Raw genomic sequence first — 18148 nt, forward strand, 5'->3', positions numbered from 1 at the left:
CTTTCTGTGCGGAGTTTGCATGTTCTCCCCGTGTCCGTGTGGGTTTCCTCCGGGTGCTCCGGTTTCCCCCACAGTCCAAAGACATGCAGGTTAGGTTAACTGGTGACTCTAAATTGAGCGTAGGTGTGAATGTGAGTGTGAATGGTTGTCTGTGTCTATGTGTCAGCCCTGTGATGACCTGGCGACTTGTCCAGGGTGAACCCCGCCTTTCACCCATAGTCAGCTGGGATAGGCTCCAGCTCGCCTGCAACCCTGTAGAACAGGATAAAGCAGCTAGAGATAATGAGATGTATTTAAATAAAAATATTTATATATCAGGCGTTCAGAAACTTTTGACTGGCAGAAAGGAAAAGAAAGAAAGCACAACTTTATTCATCACAGACTTGTGAAATTTCCTCTCTGCATTTAACCCATCTGAAGCAGTGAACACACACATGCACACACACGGGAGCAATGAGCACACACACACACACACACACACACACACAGCAATGGGCAGCCATGCTAACAGCGCCCGGGGAGCAGTTGGGAGTTCGGTGCCTCGCTCAAGGGCACCTCAGCCCAAGGCCGTCCTATATTAACCTAACCGCATGTCTTTGGACTGTGAGGGAAACCGGAGCACCCGGAGGAAACCCACGCAGACACGGGGAGAACATGCAAACTCCACACAGAAAGGCCCTCGCCAGCCGCTGGGCTCGAACCCAGAACCTTCTTGCTGTGAGGCAACCGTGCTAACCACTACACCACCGTGCTGCCAAGGAACCTGTAAAGGCATGTTACAACTGGGTTATTTTCATATAACTGCAGTCTGGAGTGTGTCATTCCACAGCAATATGCCAACAATTACAAAATTTAATTTATTAATGAATGACACGTTGCACATTTTAACAGACTATAGTTAAGATTTAATGTTGTGGAATGTCTGAGAGATTAGTTCCTGTTCTCGCTTATGTTACAGCTGCAATAATTGGCATTCCTTTGTCAGAATCTTCTTCATTCTCTCTCTCTCTCTCTCTCTCTCTCTCTCTCACACACACACACACACACACACACACACACACACACACACACACGACTGAGAAACAGGAAAGCATAAACTCCTCAGTCCTGAACAGTTTCCTGAGCTGGGAAACCTCGCAAGCCAACCAACCAACCAACCAACCAACCAACCAAACTTACTTTCCATCAATTTTAAATAATCTTCTCCTGATAAAAAAAAAAGGTCACTACATCAATTATACATTTTACTTTGTTAAACATCAACATGACTTTAAAACCTGTTTATTATTTGTCTTACATTTTGCTGTTCATGTCCGAGTTATTGTTCTAATAAAATACGTTATTATTAATCTGTCGTTCATATTCCAGGCAGAACTACAGTCCGAGTCACGCAGGTACATAAAGATACAGACCTCCTGACCAATCAGATTCAAGCATTCAACCATGCTGTGGTACAACATAATTACAGTAGTGCGATAAATTCTGTAGTAATACGGTTCCTGATCTTTCCTGAATATTGTTAGCATTTTGAAGCAGCAGAATTAGATTTTATCTTTTAAAATACTATAATTTGTACATTTTTAATTTTCTTTTTCAGTTTTAAAATAATTTATTTTTGTAGACGTTACATAAAAGTATCACTGAACTCCTGCTTTCTTAAAATGGAACACCAGGTTTAATGGCAGTTTGTTTAAAAAAAAAAAAACCCCTGCAGATCATGATGCATGTTGTCTAATGCAGAAATTAGAAAGAGCCGAGTCAAAGAGCCGCCTCAAAAAGCTGACTCAAGGCGTGCCAATTGAGAGAGCTGACTCGAAGAGCTGAGTCAAAGAGTCGAGTCAAAGAGTGCCAACTGAGAGAGCTGACTCAAGGAATGCCAAGTGAGAGAGCCGATTCGAAGGGCTGTCTTAAAGAGCGGAGTCAAAGAGCTGACTCAAGGAGTGACAATTGAGAGAGCGGACTAAAAGAGCAGAGTCTAAGAGCTGAGTCAAAGAGTGCAACTGAGAGAGCTGACTCGAAGAGCTGAGTCAAAGAATGCCAATTGAGAGATCTGACTCGAAGAGCCGACTCAAGGAGTGCCAATTGAGAAAGCTGACTCAAGGAGTGCCAACAGAGAGCTGACTCAAAGAGCCAACTCAAGGAGTGCCAATTGAGAGAGCGGACTCAAAACCCCGACTCATTGCGGACTCAAAGAGCCAACTTCAACGAGCTGACTCAAAGTTGACTCAAAGAGCTGCATTAAAGGGCCACTGCAAAGGGATGGCTCAAAGAATCGACTAAAAGAGCTGACTCAACAAGCCCACTGAGCCAGAGCTTACGGAGAACCCCAATTTCTCTGACCAGATTCAGAAGCGAGGCAACGGCCACCATAATCATGCTGTGTGTCCAAGGAAACAGTCTTCAAACAGGAATTTTACTTTAAATTCTAAGTGTGTACACGAACGCATTTTTATTCCAATGAGCCATCATTGTGATCATTAAGAGATCATTAGGCTGCATGTAAAACACAGTTACTGGAGTCAGTAAACCATTTTCCTGCCTCACTCCCCGACCCAAGTCTGATGAGTGGCGTAAGCTGTGTCTGAGTGTTTAAAAAATCTTGGCTAAATTAGTTGTTATATGAAAGTTTGTCATGTTGCAGACGCATTTCCAAGCACCGCATTTTTAAACCGTGTCTCCTCGGCTTGTCTTCCTGTTTGAAACTCAGATGATCAGGACACAACATCGAATTAAACAGACTTGAGCTCCATGGACACGGGCGTGTCAAAAGCACAGAAAATATTGATCTAGAGGATTTTTTTTTCTGTAGAATAGCCGTCCGGTTTCCTCTTCAGCTTTGCATAACAGGAAAATAAACGGTCCGGCGATTTGTTCATCCTCTGGAAACACAGGACACGGACATTCCAGTTCGGCACATTTCCTGGAATATTAAAGTAACGTTTCTAGGAAGCTCCTGCCATTCTGTGGTGGCATTCAAAGTATGTACAATCTGCTTCTCCCGCTGAGAACATCCTTCATTTCAACTTGTGCTGGAAAGAAAAACAGCCCCGGGACGTGGAGTCACCTGTGGAGGTTTTTCTGGTCGAGTTGCCGGTTATGGAAAGGTGAAAGAGTCATTTGAGGGGAAAACAGTCAGTATGGGTCACACGCAGATCCCCAGGGCAAATCCGTGAGCAGGAACCAATATATGCAGGAAATAAAGCAGAATAAAGGATATAGTTTCATTTCATATGTTTGGAAAATTTGTGTATTCAATGGTTTGCCATAGCATGGAGGAAAATTAGCATTGGAAACAAGTTAACTAAAACTGAAAAGCAAAGGCCACACACAAAAGGAAAATGGAGAAATAATCCAGACTCCAAGCCGCGTTTTTGTTGTTTTAACATCAAGAAAAAGAAAAACGTGTGGCTGGTGAGGGAAAGACTGTTTATAGCTGCTATAATGTAAATAAACAAGAGTCATCAGGAGATGACGTTCCGTATCTCCCCCGCCCACACATGAAACCCCACTCCAAATTTTCCTAAGTTGAATTGGTTGCCATGGAAATACAGAAAAAAATTGAAAAAAAAAAAATCACAGAAATCCCAAAAGGCACAACTCTTCTGGTCACTTAACATAACTGTCAGGTTTCATGAAAAAAAAAAATTCCTAGTAGTTTTTCAGTTATGCTCCGGAAACTAAAATGTTCACAGACGGACAGATTGATAGCTATATCCCCCCCGCATTATATGCCGGGGGGGGATGAGAACAGGAACAAAGATTAAATGCAACACTGAACATAAAAATTAAAAGAAGTACGACGTTTCATGCTCTAATAAATAAAAAATGGTCATCGTTGGGAAAATGATGTGGTATAAGAGGAATAAAACACTCAGGGGACGTGTTGTTATCGGAAAATACATTTGGGGTGGCAACAGTAACTCTGCTTCATCACATCGCCTGGTCATTGATTATTTTACTAAAATAGCACCACACACACACACACTTGTTATACTGTCCAATTTCACCAGCCTAAAGAGAAAAAATAATAATAATAATCCAGCCCGCCCACATGGCTCGACTGATCCGGAGACATATCATGCATCATAGAAAAGTATTGTGATATTTTCATCATATTGTATATCGCCCAGTCCTGCCTCTGACTGTCTGAAAAAAAAAATCAGAACCAACACAGAACACCGAGAAAAACCCATGAAAACAAGAGAGAGTGGAGAAAACCCGTGAGCACGTCATGACACGCAACATTAATAAACTTCTCATTAACAAGGAATCATTTTAGAAAAATGATGATTAAGCCGGTTTATTATTATAATAAACACAGCATGAGGAACCTTCAGAGCAGTAAGCAGGTCTGCAGTTCCCACTTCCAAAACATCACTCACTCTACACACACGAATGTACACACCTGTACGCCACATTGCAGAAGGGTTGTCCTGGGTAGAGAGTGTACTCCGAGTAACCCTGCTGGTTCCACATGTCTCGCTGCAGGAGTGCAGACTGAGCTGAGCTGCTGCTGCACACTAGACACTCCGAGTTTCATTTAAAACACACACACACACACACACACACACACACACACAGGGAGGAAGAGAAACAGGAAGAGGAGGAAGACGAGGTGGCATACGTGCACAAATATGAACACATCTCTAACAAGCGCACACACACACACACACACACACACACACACACGAGAGAAGCCAAGCTTTGCCTCAGCTCCCCTGCAGCTTCTGGAGCACGTCTTCGTCACCGGCTCGATGACGCAAGAGGCTCTGCTTTGGTGGACTCACTGTAGTCGCTATGGGATCCTCATACTGCTCATCTCACCGAGCGAAACGGCAAGGAACAGAGAGAGGGAGAAACAGAAAGACTCGAGAGGAAGGGAAGGATATGAACAGATTTTTTTTTTTTAAATAAACTCTTATACAACACAGCTCACCATCAGCATGCTTTAATTTGACTAAAAATATCTAGAGCAAACCTCATCAAATCGCTCAAAAGGAAAAAAAAAATTACAGTAGATATCATAATCTTTGCTACTTGATTGCCATCATATATTTATGCAAATGAGGCATCGTATCATTTATTTAATATACATACATTTGCATCCTGAAAGCGAGGGCATGCAATATATTTTAGAACTCATCTGTGGCAGTCACAGGGTTTTTAAAAAAAAAAAAAAACCCACACGTAACCAGAGTTTTCCGCAAGGTTACACGGAGATACTGCTACAGCTAGCAAGCTAGCCAACAGCTGTGATGGCTAACAAGAGCCATGTTCATCGTTTATGTTCATTAAGATAATGTTCGGTGTTTTCTTACGTGAAGGAGACATGAAGTAATTGGATTTGACAACGAAGCTCTCTGCTTCACCCCAACGCTCTCTCTCTTTCATGGACTCGTCCTCCAGGAGTAGTCAGGCGGTACGCGTTCAAATGTTTTATAGGCGTGGTTTTAGAGGGAGTGGAGGAGTGGCTGAAGGAGAGGGTGGGATTTTTCACATGGATCCTTTTGAGATCGCTAGTTTCTCCAATGTTGCCTACCCTAGCTTTAATTTAAGTTTTTATTTATTTTTAAAATCAAGACAGACAGACAGACAGACAAAGGGAGACTGCCTTTCAGATTTTTCAAGTGTAGGCAATAAAGAATTTTCCCCCCAACACCCAATTATTTTTGTTTAGTGACCAAAAGCTACTGAATTTGAATCACAGACTTCCAATTTTATTAGTTTTCTTCCTAATAGAACAATTAATTAGTTTATCTCCACGTGGCCCTAAATTCTCTGCTATTTTTTCCTGCTTCACCATGACCCAATTCAAGATACTACGTCGTGAATCACGTGGTGGGCTTTCCCCGTTCGCGCAAGGCATTGTGGGATACAAATTTGAAACAGGAGAGAAAAATGGAGGACGTGAGTGTGCGAATGAAACGTGAAAGAGCGACTACAGTGACGGAAAGAAAGCGAGAAGAAAAAAGACATGATGTTATATACGAAGGAAAGGAAACGCAGGACCAAACTAATAAATATGGGCGCTCAGCGAGCACCTCGGTGTGATCAGCTGTTCGTTTAGCGACAGAATGATGGAACTGTCAGTGCACGCTCAAAGGTAAACCTGTAGATGGCAGTAATGCAACACTGTGGATGCCAGCTGCCGTAAAACCCAAAAGAAGAAGGTAAACCTGCGCATGCGCACACGGACTTCCTCTGTCTGCTTGACTGCGCCAAGCGAGCGATTTTATGCGCATTATTTGCTTTAATCCCCTCAAATTAAATAACTTCCCAGCCACAGAATGGCCTGATATTTTGTGAGATGTTACAGAAATAAACAGATATCACAATCACCACATTTCAGACGGAACTAAATTTCACTGATTTTATGAAATCGAAAGGCCGTCTAGCTTTAAAAGGCGATTTTACCTTTAGAGAAAAAGTATGCTGAAAATTTCTTTGTATTTAATAATAAGCTTTCTTTATCCAGGGGACACACTTCAGCATAGCTGCTCTCCCAGGCACCCCGATACAAAATAAAACACAAAATTATAATGAACAAAATAAATTACAATTGTTGACACTATGAGATACAATATCAAAGGATTCAATACTGACTATTCAAATCTATGTACTAGTAGTTATAAGGAAGTAATTAATTTTTAAATTTAGAAATTTACATCATTCAGACGTCCCTTAAATGTCTTAATGGAGCCCGAGTTCTGCATGTCTCAGGGGTTTGAGTTCTACAGTTCGATACTTGTATATGTAAATGTGCACTTTGATAATTTGTTCTTGGATTAGGGGGAATGAAGGTATCTTTGTCTTGTGTTGTAACTGTGGAAATCAGAACGCTGCCCGTAGTTTGCGTCAATTCCTTCGAGTTTGTTGTTAAGGCGCTTGTTGAATCAAGAAAATACCATGCACTGTTATTAAAAAGAGTAATAATTCTAAAAATCAATCAATAATGAACAATTATTGATATTTGAGCAGTTAATTCCTCTGTAATATCTTTCTAACTTTTCATATTTCACGAGTGCATCTAGAAACTGAAATTATGGTTCTAAATATCAAAGAAAAGACTGCAGCGTTAAAGTGTCTCACCTTTTATCTGGCGTATAACACGTTTGTATAATTAGACATACAGTGCCAGTCAAAAGTCTGGACACGCCTTCTAATTCAGTGTTTCTTCTTTATTTTTATTCATAAAAAGTCACTTCATGTCTTAAAGTAATGATGAATGACGTTTCTTTTTACCGAGTTGTTTGGTTCTTGGCATAACACTGTATGGATTACTACAGTTGTGGACGGAATATGGCCATGTTTATTATTTACTATTTACCGTTTGATGACGTCAAATACATTAAGGAGGAAAGAAACTCGTCCACTCATTACCTTTTGATGCGACACAGCTGTGAATTGAAAAGCGTTCCAGGTGACGACCTCATGAAGCTGGTTAAGATAACGCCAATAGAGATCTTGCAGTCACGTGACCGGAAAGTACACAACCGCCATCTTGTCGGTCAAAAACACCGCTGAATACTGCTGCACTCGTGTACAGAATGGATCAATTTCAACCGACGGACTACACGGCTCATTTTTCTAATGAACAGATAACTAGATATATGTCTAAAATAAACGATCTACAGATTTGTGACCCTTATGGCTTTCCGGACGGAGTTTTCACGACCGGATTTTGAACTGCCAGTGGAATACCCAGACGTGTATAATTACCTCATTAACTTTCCCTCGCTGTTCAGTGGTGAAGCACTGCGTGCCTATAAATCTCTGCACAGTTATCTTTACAGAAATTCAGGATTTGTCAGCGACTCAGATGTGGCATCTTGTAAACAAGAATCCTCACTGGATGGGTAAGTCACTTAAGTATTGAGTATAGCACTGACCAGCCGATTATAGAATAGAATAAGGTAATTCCAAATCGTCCGTCTTGTTTGCCATGGATCTGGCGTTGGAGAGGTAGAGGCTTGGGAGTGGAGATTTGAGTAACTGTTTTCTGAGCTTAGTCAACAGGCCGGCTCTGCCTGCAGCCTCGCTTTTGCTTCCGCTCCCGACGCCGCCTCCTTCGCTTTGCTTCCGATAACAATCCATGGAGACCCCGCTGGTCTCGCTATCTCGTCCGGAATGTTTTTTTTTTTTTCTCGTCCGGAATGTTGTGCATGCGATGGAAATCGCTACAAACCGTCATTTTCTGCTGGAAACCAATGTCCAGTAAGTCCATACAGTTGTAGTGGATATTGAAGTCCGGTACAGACGAACAACATGCAAAAATACACACAAAAAACATAAAAAACCGTGCACAGGTAGGGAGAGCTTGTAGCCGCAGCCATTGTAGTAGAATTGTATATAGTAGGGTTTTCCAGAAGAAAAGGTAGAAGTAAAAGCAGAAGTAGAAGGTGGAAATATGGCATTTGACTGACTAGATGGCGTCTGTCACAATCTGGATCGGCTGTGACGTCACATGCAAGTGCTCCATAGTGTGTAAAGTGTCATTAAGGAGAACGCTGGATACACTGAAGAATCTAAAATAAACTTTTTATTTAACTCCAGACATGTTCCAGATGTTATTTTAATTAGTTTTGAGGTCTTGAATTTTGCTCTACAGTGTAGACAATAAATCACAATACAGAAAGGCCTACGAATGAGTAGAGTAGGGGTGCACAAACTTATGACTGGTACTGTATATTAACATGTAGAAGACTGCAGGAAACAAGTTTTCAGTGTTCTATAACTGAAGTGATTGTCAAGTGGGCGGAGCTTAAAGCTTTCTTCAAAGTTGCTGAGTTTCAGATCATGTAGTTGGGGGGGGCCGGGCCCCCCCCGATTCAAGAGTTGACCAATTCATCTCATCTCATCTCATTATCTGTAGCCGCTTTATCCTTCTACAGGGTCGCAGGCAAGCTGGATCCTATCCCAGCTGACTACGGGCGAAAGGCGGGGTACACCCTGGACAAGTCGCCAGGTCATCACAGGGCTGACACATAGACACAGACAACCATTCACACTCACATTCACACCTACGCTCAATTTAGAGTCACCAGTTAACCTAACCTGCATGTCTTTGGACTGTGGGGGAAACCGGAGCACCCGGAGGAAACCCACGCGGACACGGGGAGAACATGCAAACTCCACACAGAAAGGCCCTCGCCGGCCCCGGGGCTCGAACCCAGGACCTTCTTGCTGTGAGGCGACAGCGCTAACCACTACACCACAGTGCCGCCCTGAGTTTACCAATTCTAGATGCAAATTAATTTAATAAATTTTATTAAAAATTGTTTTTATTGTACTTTATTTTTTAAATATTAAAAATTATGGATGCAAATTAAAATATGCATTTTTTATAATGTTTTTACAGATAACTTTATAATTTATATTTGTCTATATTACATTTATATCGACAAATATAGACAGGTATTGTTTTATGATTAATAATAATAAATAATATTATTACTACTACTACTAGGCACCTTCAGGCCTGACCTCTCTCTCTCTCCCCCCCCCCCCCGGTCTCTCTCCCTCACACACACACACACACACACACACACACACACACACACACACACCTCAAACCAATAGTGCATTTTCTGCTCAGTCCATAAGAGAGATTTATGGAAATGCTTTACACCAGAGTCTCATCAATAACTTTATCCTGATTATTCCGTCACGTCATGTTATTTCTTTTCTTTCATTAGCTGTGTATCTATTCCAGGTGTCATCTCATGATGTCTACAGATGATAAAACAGTTATCAGGTCAGCAGGAGAGACAAAGACTTATTTATTTATTTATTTATTTATAAACTGGGCTTTGTGGGAAATAAAAAGCTCATTTATCATTGCCAGGAGTGATTTGTGCCTTGGGTTAGGGGTCTGAAAAGGGGAGAGGAAAAAAAGGGAATGAATCACACAACAAGGACGTTCCATTCATCGCTCCTGAAGCATCCCGTCATTGTGTCTCATGTCAACGAGTGTAAAATTGCACCGCTCGCTTTAAAAGCCGTTCTTCCTGACTGTTTTACTGCCTCAGACAGGAGTGAGCTCACAGCTTGTTCTGTTCATCAGCTCTCTTCATTTGGTCATTAGTACAGAGTCAGTCTTCTAATATTCACATTTTAACCAAAAAAACATTTTTTTTTAAGTCTTCATCTCTTCTTCCTAACAAATTAGAGGCACTTCCACTTTGTAATTGGTGCACAGAAATCATCTCCAGAAAGTGTGAATCAATTCAGCACGGTGAGAGAGATCCTTCATCCAGCCGGCTGGTGCGTCTGTTATTTACTCCATTTTATTTCTTTCCCCATCAAAAAGCTGACTGCTGTTGCGTTCACACTTGCCAAAAAAAAAAAGTCAAACTTGGAGTGAATATTTACTGCTGTAAGTAAAGAATAAAACACTTGGTGTCAAACTGCTACAGGAAAATAACCAGACACACAGTTACTGTTATCATGGAAGCTGGTTATTTTCCAATAAAAAAAAAAAAAGTGTTTTATTTTATTCCTCTTATACCACAACAATTTACCAAAACAAGTTATTCTTTATTAAAGAATGGCACATCATACTTTTTAACCAGTCAGAGTTCTGTTTAACGTTGCAGAACATCCACAAAACAAGTTCGCTCCTGTTCTCACTGATGTTATAGCAGCTATAAAGCTACACTGCCTTTCCGACTTTAAAGTACAGGTCATAAAAAGAATTTTCCCGACACCCAGTTCTTTTTGTTTCGTGACCAAAAGCTACTGAATTTGAAATCACAGACTTCCAATTTTATTATTATTATTATTAACAGAACAATTAATGACGTTAGAGCAATGTGGCCCTAAATTCTCCGCCATTTTTTCCTGCTTCACCATGACCCAATTCAAGATACTACGTCATGCATCACATGGTGGGCTTTCCCCGTTCACGCAAGGAATTGTGGGATACAAATTTGAAACAGTAGAGAAAAATGGAGAGCGTGAGTGTGCGAATGAAACATGAAAGACCGACTACAGTGACGGAAAGAAAGCGAGAAGAAAAGCTGTTATGTTATATACAAAGGAAAGGAAACGCAGGACCAAACTAATAAATATGGGCGCTCAGCGAGCACCTCGGTGTGATCAGCTGTTCGTTTAGCGACAGAATGATGGAACTGTCAGTGCACGCTCAAAGGGAAACCTGTAGATGGCAGTAATGCAACACTGTGGATGCCAGCTGCCGTAAAACCCAAAAGAAGAAGAAGTTAAACCTGCGCATGCGCACACGGACTTCCTCTGTCTGCTTGACTGCGCCAAGCGAGCGATTTCATGCACATTATTTGCTTTAATCCCTTCAAATTAAATAACTTCCCAGCCACAGAATGGCCTGATATTTTGTGAGATATTACAGAAATAAACAGATATCACAATCACCACATTTCACAATCATCACAACTCAATCTCACAGATTTTATGAAATCAAAAGGCCGTCTCGCTTTAATCTTTCAAAAAAAAAAAAAGCCCATATAATAAATTCCTTATTAACCTCACTTGCTTGGTCTTCGCTCTCGGTGAATAAGGAGTTATTAAACCTCACTTTGTTCACTAGTAATCAGGATCCGTACAGAATCCCTGGATGAGTTTATCCTTAATTATTGACCATAGTATGAGGATTATAATTATGGGTTTTTAGGCTACAATATGGATATATACAATAATTTATTATATGATGTTATATATCACTTCTCTGTGCTTAAATGTTTTACATTGTGTGAATGCGATTAGACTGGCAGAAAATATCATATCCAGTATTAAACGTACTGAGGAGTTAAACACTGAAACGAAGGATGGAAGAAACACACACACACACACACACACACACACACACACACACACCACTTAAGAAGCCTTCAATGAAAGACAGTCAGCTGACTCAGGTGTCCTTATCTGATCAATAAATCGGTCCAGGGATTTTACATAAACATTGCAAAAGCCAACGTATAAAAAACTTCCTAAACAGAACTCACACGTTCTTTTAAAAAAATAAAAAAATTAAGCGCTCTTTGATATGGAAATTGTGAAAGATTTTAAAAAGCTAGAACTGTTCACCATCAAAGGAACCCTTGAGGAACTTCATCTTACCTGCCTTTCAAAACCAAGCTTCGAACTCCAAAATCCTGGAGTTTCTTCTCATGTTACTCTGAATGTTCTCTACCAACGTCCTTTTTCTGCTCAACCACATCCATGATCCAAAACAATCCACAATGCCATTAGAGTTTTGTCTGCAAAGGAACGAAGGTGAATACCAACCCCTGACCCTCACGAGCCAGAAATATTCAGCGTCCAGCCGTGACCTTCTGACGGATTCTTGGAAAATATGCAGCTCGTTTTTGTTGCAGATGGATATTGAGCGCTAGATTCAGTGCTGCTCCCTCCTCAGTGTCCTCAGTCTGGCCACTCTGACCCCGTCAGCACCTTCTCCACCTCCCCGAGGAACGTCCAAGGAAACAGAACAGAACAGGGAAGAGACTGAGGATGGGAGGAGGGGGAGACGGAGTTTTTCAGGAATGTCTCCATCCATTGCTCATGTTACGCCCGCTGAAGGATCATCCATCAGTCACGATTAGCAGGAACTGATGATCTTGCTTAACAGATGCAACCAGAAACTTCCTCTCTCTGTGTGTGTGTGTGTGTGTGTGTGTGTGTGTGTGTGTGTGTGTGTGTGTGTGTGTGTGAGTGAGTGAGGTGTGGAGTTTGAGGATCTGAAGGCCTCTGCATGCTTTTGCGACAAGGCTTTCGCAGATAGCTTTTCACAGACAGTTGTAATTTATCGTTGAGCGGGAAGTAATAGGCGTGCGCGATGTTATTCACCGCCACAACGCAAGGGGGTGCAAAGTCGCGAAATCGCTAGGAGTAGTTGGTGGGTGTGGTTAGTGGAGTGTTTATCCTCCGGTTACTTATAATGACTAGAACTGGAGTCGTATAGATGTCCGTACTTCCTCACTTCCTCGATCAACCGCTCTTCATGCTGCTCCATCTTCGCTCGTGTTTTTAAAAATGGCGGTCGTGAAAACAAACCAAACCGGGAAAGTAGGGTAGCGGAAGTGTGTGTACAGCGGATGTAGAATGGACCAATCAGAGCCCTCTTGTCTGCGACGCTGTCTGCGAGGCTTCTGCGGTGGTCACAATTTTTGGGAGGTGCGCAGAGCGTCTGCGAAGGTGGGGGGGCTACGCAGACACTGTCTGCGACGCTATCTGCGAGGACTGGGTTGTCAGCATAAATTGGCCTTGAGGCTTATCTGAGAAGACGACTGAGCTCACGAGAGTGTACAAGATTAACCAGTTAAAAACGCAGAGGAGATAAACTTCTCTTCTCCAAATGGAGACTGGAATCTGATAAAAGGATTTGAAAAATGTATCTTATATTTGAATTCTGTACCTTCATATTCAATACAGTTAAAGTAAGTTTTTTTGTTGCTTTTTTAATCTGCAGTGTATTTATTAAATTTGCATTTTGCCAAAGTTTTGTTCATTTTGAACTTGCTCAAGGTCCAATTTACCTTGAAAAACCATTCAAAATTAGAAATTTCTACAATAGATCTGGGCGATATGACGAGCTACACTCACTGGCCACCTTATTAGGAACACCCACGCATCCACCTGCTGTTTTCTGCAGTTCTCTAATCAGCCGATGCATCAAATCACGCAGATACAAATCAAGAGCTTCAGTTAATGTTCACAACATTCAAACATCAGAATGAGAAAACTTGTGATCTCACAGTGAAGTGTGACTTTCTTTAACTGTGGTACAGATGTTGGTTTGAGCCAGATGAGTATCTCATCTCTCATTATCTCTAGCCACTTTATCCTGTTCTACAGGGTCGCAGGCGAGCTGGATCCTATCCCAGCTGACTACGGGCGAAAGGCGGGGTTCACCCTGGACAAGTCGCCAGGTCATCACAGGGCTGACACATAGACACAGACAACCATTCACACTCACATTCACACCTACGCTCAATTTAGAGTCACCAGTTAACCTAACCTGCATGTCTTTGGACTGTGGGGGAAACCGGAGCACCCGGAGGAAACCCACGCGGACACGGGGAGAACATGCAAACTCCACACAGAAAGACCCTCGCCGGCCCCGGGGCTCGAACCCGGACCTTCTTGCTGTGAGGCGACAGCGCTAACCACTACACCACCGTGCCGCCCCCAGATGAGTATAAGGTTTGAATATTTCAGAAACTGCTGATCTCCTGGGGTTTTTCACACACACACACACACACACACACACACACACACACACCAGTCTCTAGAGTTTACACAAAATGGTGCCAAAAACAAAAAACATCGAGTGAGCGAGCGAGCGAGCGACGGTTCTGTGGGTGGAAACAAACGCCTTGTTGAGAAGAGAGGTCAGAGGAAAACGAGCAGATTGGTTCGATCTTTTCGCCAGGAAGTATATAGAGGGTGTTTCAAAAAATTTGATATCATTTCACAATCACAATCTGGTCCATCAAGAATCAGTCATTTCATCCATCCATAAAATCTGTCTTCAGATATTTCTTGGCCCAATCTTGACACTTCGATTTGTGAGTCTTGTCTAGTGGTGGTCGTGTTTCAGCCTTCCTTACCTTGGCCAAGTCACTGAGCACTGAACACCTGGTCCTTCTGGACACTCCAGGTAGGCTGCAGTTCTGGAATATGGTGGCACTGGAGGATAACGGGTTCCTGGTAGCTTGTTGACTATTTGCAACAGAATGTTTGTTCTGTGGTCGCGTTTCAATAGCTTAGCTATTTCAAGTGCTGCATCCTTCTGATAGGCATCTTACAATTTTTGTCTTTTCAGTGTCTATTGAATCTTTTTTTGGTCCATTTTGCCCAAGAAGCTAATAATTATGTACACCTTAATATAGGGTGTTAATGACTTTAGGTCACATCCTCCCTCATTACACAAATAAATACCACCTGAGAATACTTAAATCCAATTAGCATTCATTCAAGTGTATATAGCTTGGGGTTGGAAAATATGCATAGAAATAATGGTAGGGTCAGAGTCCTCACTCGCCTAATAATCGTGCACACTGTATGTATATTATTCATATGTAAAATGTTTTCATGGGTTTAATTTTCTCTTCCATTTCAAGGTTAAATGTGTTTTATATTAAGAAATTTTAAAAATAGTTTATAATTTAACTTAAAATATTACGCATTCATATAAGCAAAATATTTATAAATATACAGTATATTTATATTTTTTAGAATTTAATTGTAACAAAAGTACATTTATTTAATAAATATATTTACCAAAAACTTTAATATACTAAATTAAAATGCTTATTTTTGTACACAACTTAACTGCATTGATGGATTATTAATCATCTATTTTGCGTATCAGATAAACGAGGATTATGATTTTTAAATATTTAATTCCAAAGTGTTTTTTTTTTTTTTAGACGACTCATAACGCCGCTAACCAAATCATCTTGTGACTTATTGCTAACTCTAGGTAAACTCAATAAACAAATGTTATTTCAGTTTGAAGTCGCTGCACTGTGTAACGTTCGTCATGAAATGAAGTAATGGTTCGTTATTAACTCGTGGATTGATTTTGTATGAGGCAACGCAATTCAGAAATCAACACCTTACACGTTTTCTTTGTGCTGCGATTTATTAATTCTGGCACGTCTCTGCAGTACGGCCCTCGCTACAGTCTGGATCGTGGATGTGAACAACAGATGATGATGATTCAGGTGGTGAGATGTGGAGATGGAACATCTTAAAAACAAATCCTGAGTGAAATGAGAACTTGTCACGCGTCACTCAGAGGCAGGGTAAGATACCACACAAGAATGGAGCCTGAAATGTCAAAGACTCAACAGCATTCCCTGGTGGCCCCTGGAGGAACAGCAGCAGGCCCTGAGTGATCACTGGAGCTCTCAGGAGGGTCACCGATTCATTCACACAGAAATGACTTTGTCCTCTCAGTGCAGATATTTCACACAGGTTTTTAAAGCCTGTCCTGACCAACGCTCCGGGCTGTTAGTCCTCTGATCAGCCCTGCTCGTGTGTGTGTGTGGGTTGGAAGGCCAGATAGCTTAAGCTGTGCACAATTAAGGGCATAAATTGCACCAATTAATGGCACCATTACAGCGCGTTCCAGCAGTCGCTCTGTCTGATGTACTGTGCACTTTATTGTGCCGTGCTGCACATATTTCCTGTTTTCCTCTCGTACATGGATCATCACAGGGCCAAAGTTCAGCAGGGTGAAATGTTTTCAGACAGACATCGCTGCACACACACTCTTTACAATCCGCACTCAAGCCAGATGCCGCCCTTTCACCAACAGAACACTAACACAAATGACCTTATAAACAACTGCTTCGAAAAAGGTCTCCAAGGCCACTCTCTCTCTCTCTCTCTCTCTCTCTCTCTCTCTCTCGCTCTCTCTCATACACATACACTCCATTTAGTCTGATTGAATCAAAGCCTGATGCATTTATCCCATCAATATAAAAGTGGTTAGGCTCAGCAGGAACCAAAAAACAGTCCAGGAACTGTGGTAAGAACTCTTCAGCCCAGAGTCAACTCAAATGCAGGACACAAACGCACACAGACACCTATTGAGTGTCAATGGGTGTAGCGGTTTACAAGTGATTTAAAAAAAAAAAAAAAAGAAGTGAATCTAGATTCACCAAGGTGATTATAGATTTACCTCGGCGAATTAGGCCGACATTCTTAAAAGGATTTTTTTGGGGGGTGGGCGGGCCTCATTTTAAAAAATAAATAAATAAATAAATAAATAAAATAAAAAGGCTTGGATTTTTTTTTTTTTTTTGGGGGGGGGGTTCATATAAGAATGAGAAAACTTCAACAATTCACTTTCCCCCCTCCCCTTTTTATCTTCCATCCTCTTATACCTCTCTACCCAGAATTACACTTATAAACCTGTCTTTCTGTCGAGTTTAATTTGCTTCCCCCCCCCCTCACTTTTTAGTGTTCTTGCTGGAAATCAAACTCGGGGCCTTCTACTTTGAAGTCCACCACTTTACTACTACACCACAGAGGATTCAGTTGCAGCAAAGAAATTAAAACATTCCACTAGACTACCCAACCTTAACCTGAATTCACCCAAGTGAATCTAGAAATCAGGGGCGGCACGGTGGTGTAGTGGTTAGCGCTGTCGCCTCACAGCAAGAAGGTCCTGGGTTCGAGCCCCGGGGCCGGCGAGGGCCTTTCTGTGTGGAGTTTGCATGTTCTCCCCGTGTCCGCGTGGGTTTCCTCCGGGTGCTCCGGTTTCCCCCACAGTCCAAAGACATGCAGGTTAGGTTAACTGGTGACTCTAAATTGACCGTAGGTGTGAATGTGAGTGTGAATGGTTGTCTGTGTCTATGTGTCAGCCCTGTGATGACCTGGCGACTTGTCCAGGGTGAACCCCGCCTTTCGCCCGTAGTCAGCTGGGATAGGCTCCAGCTTGCCTGCGACCCTGTAGAACAGGATAAAGCGGCTACAGATAATGAGATGAGATGAAATCTAGAAATCCAGATTCACTACATTTCAGAACTCACATGTAACATAACTACAGTACATACCAGTTTCTTTTTTCTCTCTCAAAGTTGAGACAGAAAAACAAACACAGCTCATCACTGAGAAATCACAAAGATTTCTGTCCTGAAGATATCAACAAACTTAAAAGGTAGACTGCCTTTCAGAATTTAAGTGTAGGTCATAAAAAGAATTTCCCCGACACCCAGTTCTTTTTGTTTAGTGACCGAAAGCTACTAAATTCGAATCACAGGCTTCCAATTTTATTAAGGTTTTTTTTTTTGAAACAGTACAATTGATGAATTTAAAGCCACATGTCCCTAAATTCTCCACTATTTTTTCCTGCTTCACCATGACACAATTCAAGATACTACGTCATGCATCACGTGGTGGGCTTTCCCCGTTCACGCAAGGAATTGTGGGATACAAATTTGAAACAGGAGAGAAAAATGGAGAGCGCGAGTGTGCGAATGAAACATGAAAGACCAACTACAGTAACGGAAAGAAAGCGAGAAGAAAAGACGTTATGTTATATACAAAGGAAAGGAAATGCAGGACCAAACTAATAAATATTGGCGCTCAGCGAGCACCTCGGTGTGATCAGCTGTTCGTTTAGCGACAGAATGATGGAACTGTCAGTGCACGCTCA

The 18148-nt window shown here is 41.7% G+C and overlaps 1 protein-coding gene across 8 annotated transcripts in view; it reads right to left on the minus strand.

Annotated features, from left to right (window-relative positions):
- plekha7b (pleckstrin homology domain containing, family A member 7b) overlaps nucleotides 1-18148 on the minus strand; it is a 248422-nt gene that overhangs the window by 191755 nt on the left and 38519 nt on the right. The window contains exon 1 of one of the 8 annotated variants that reach the window (XM_060940783.1): nucleotides 4406-4510. The exons of the other annotated variants lie outside the window; for them this stretch is intronic. Within the exon in view, the coding sequence (XP_060796766.1) occupies nucleotides 4406-4476 (71 nt within the window). The 5' untranslated portion in view covers nucleotides 4477-4510. Of the gene's footprint in view, nucleotides 1-4405; nucleotides 4511-18148 lie in introns of those variants that run through there. 8 annotated transcript variants of the gene reach the window in all.

Source organism: Neoarius graeffei, chromosome 15, assembly GCF_027579695.1.
Source record: "Neoarius graeffei isolate fNeoGra1 chromosome 15, fNeoGra1.pri, whole genome shotgun sequence".
NCBI classification, from domain to species: Eukaryota; Metazoa; Chordata; class Actinopteri; order Siluriformes; family Ariidae; genus Neoarius; species Neoarius graeffei.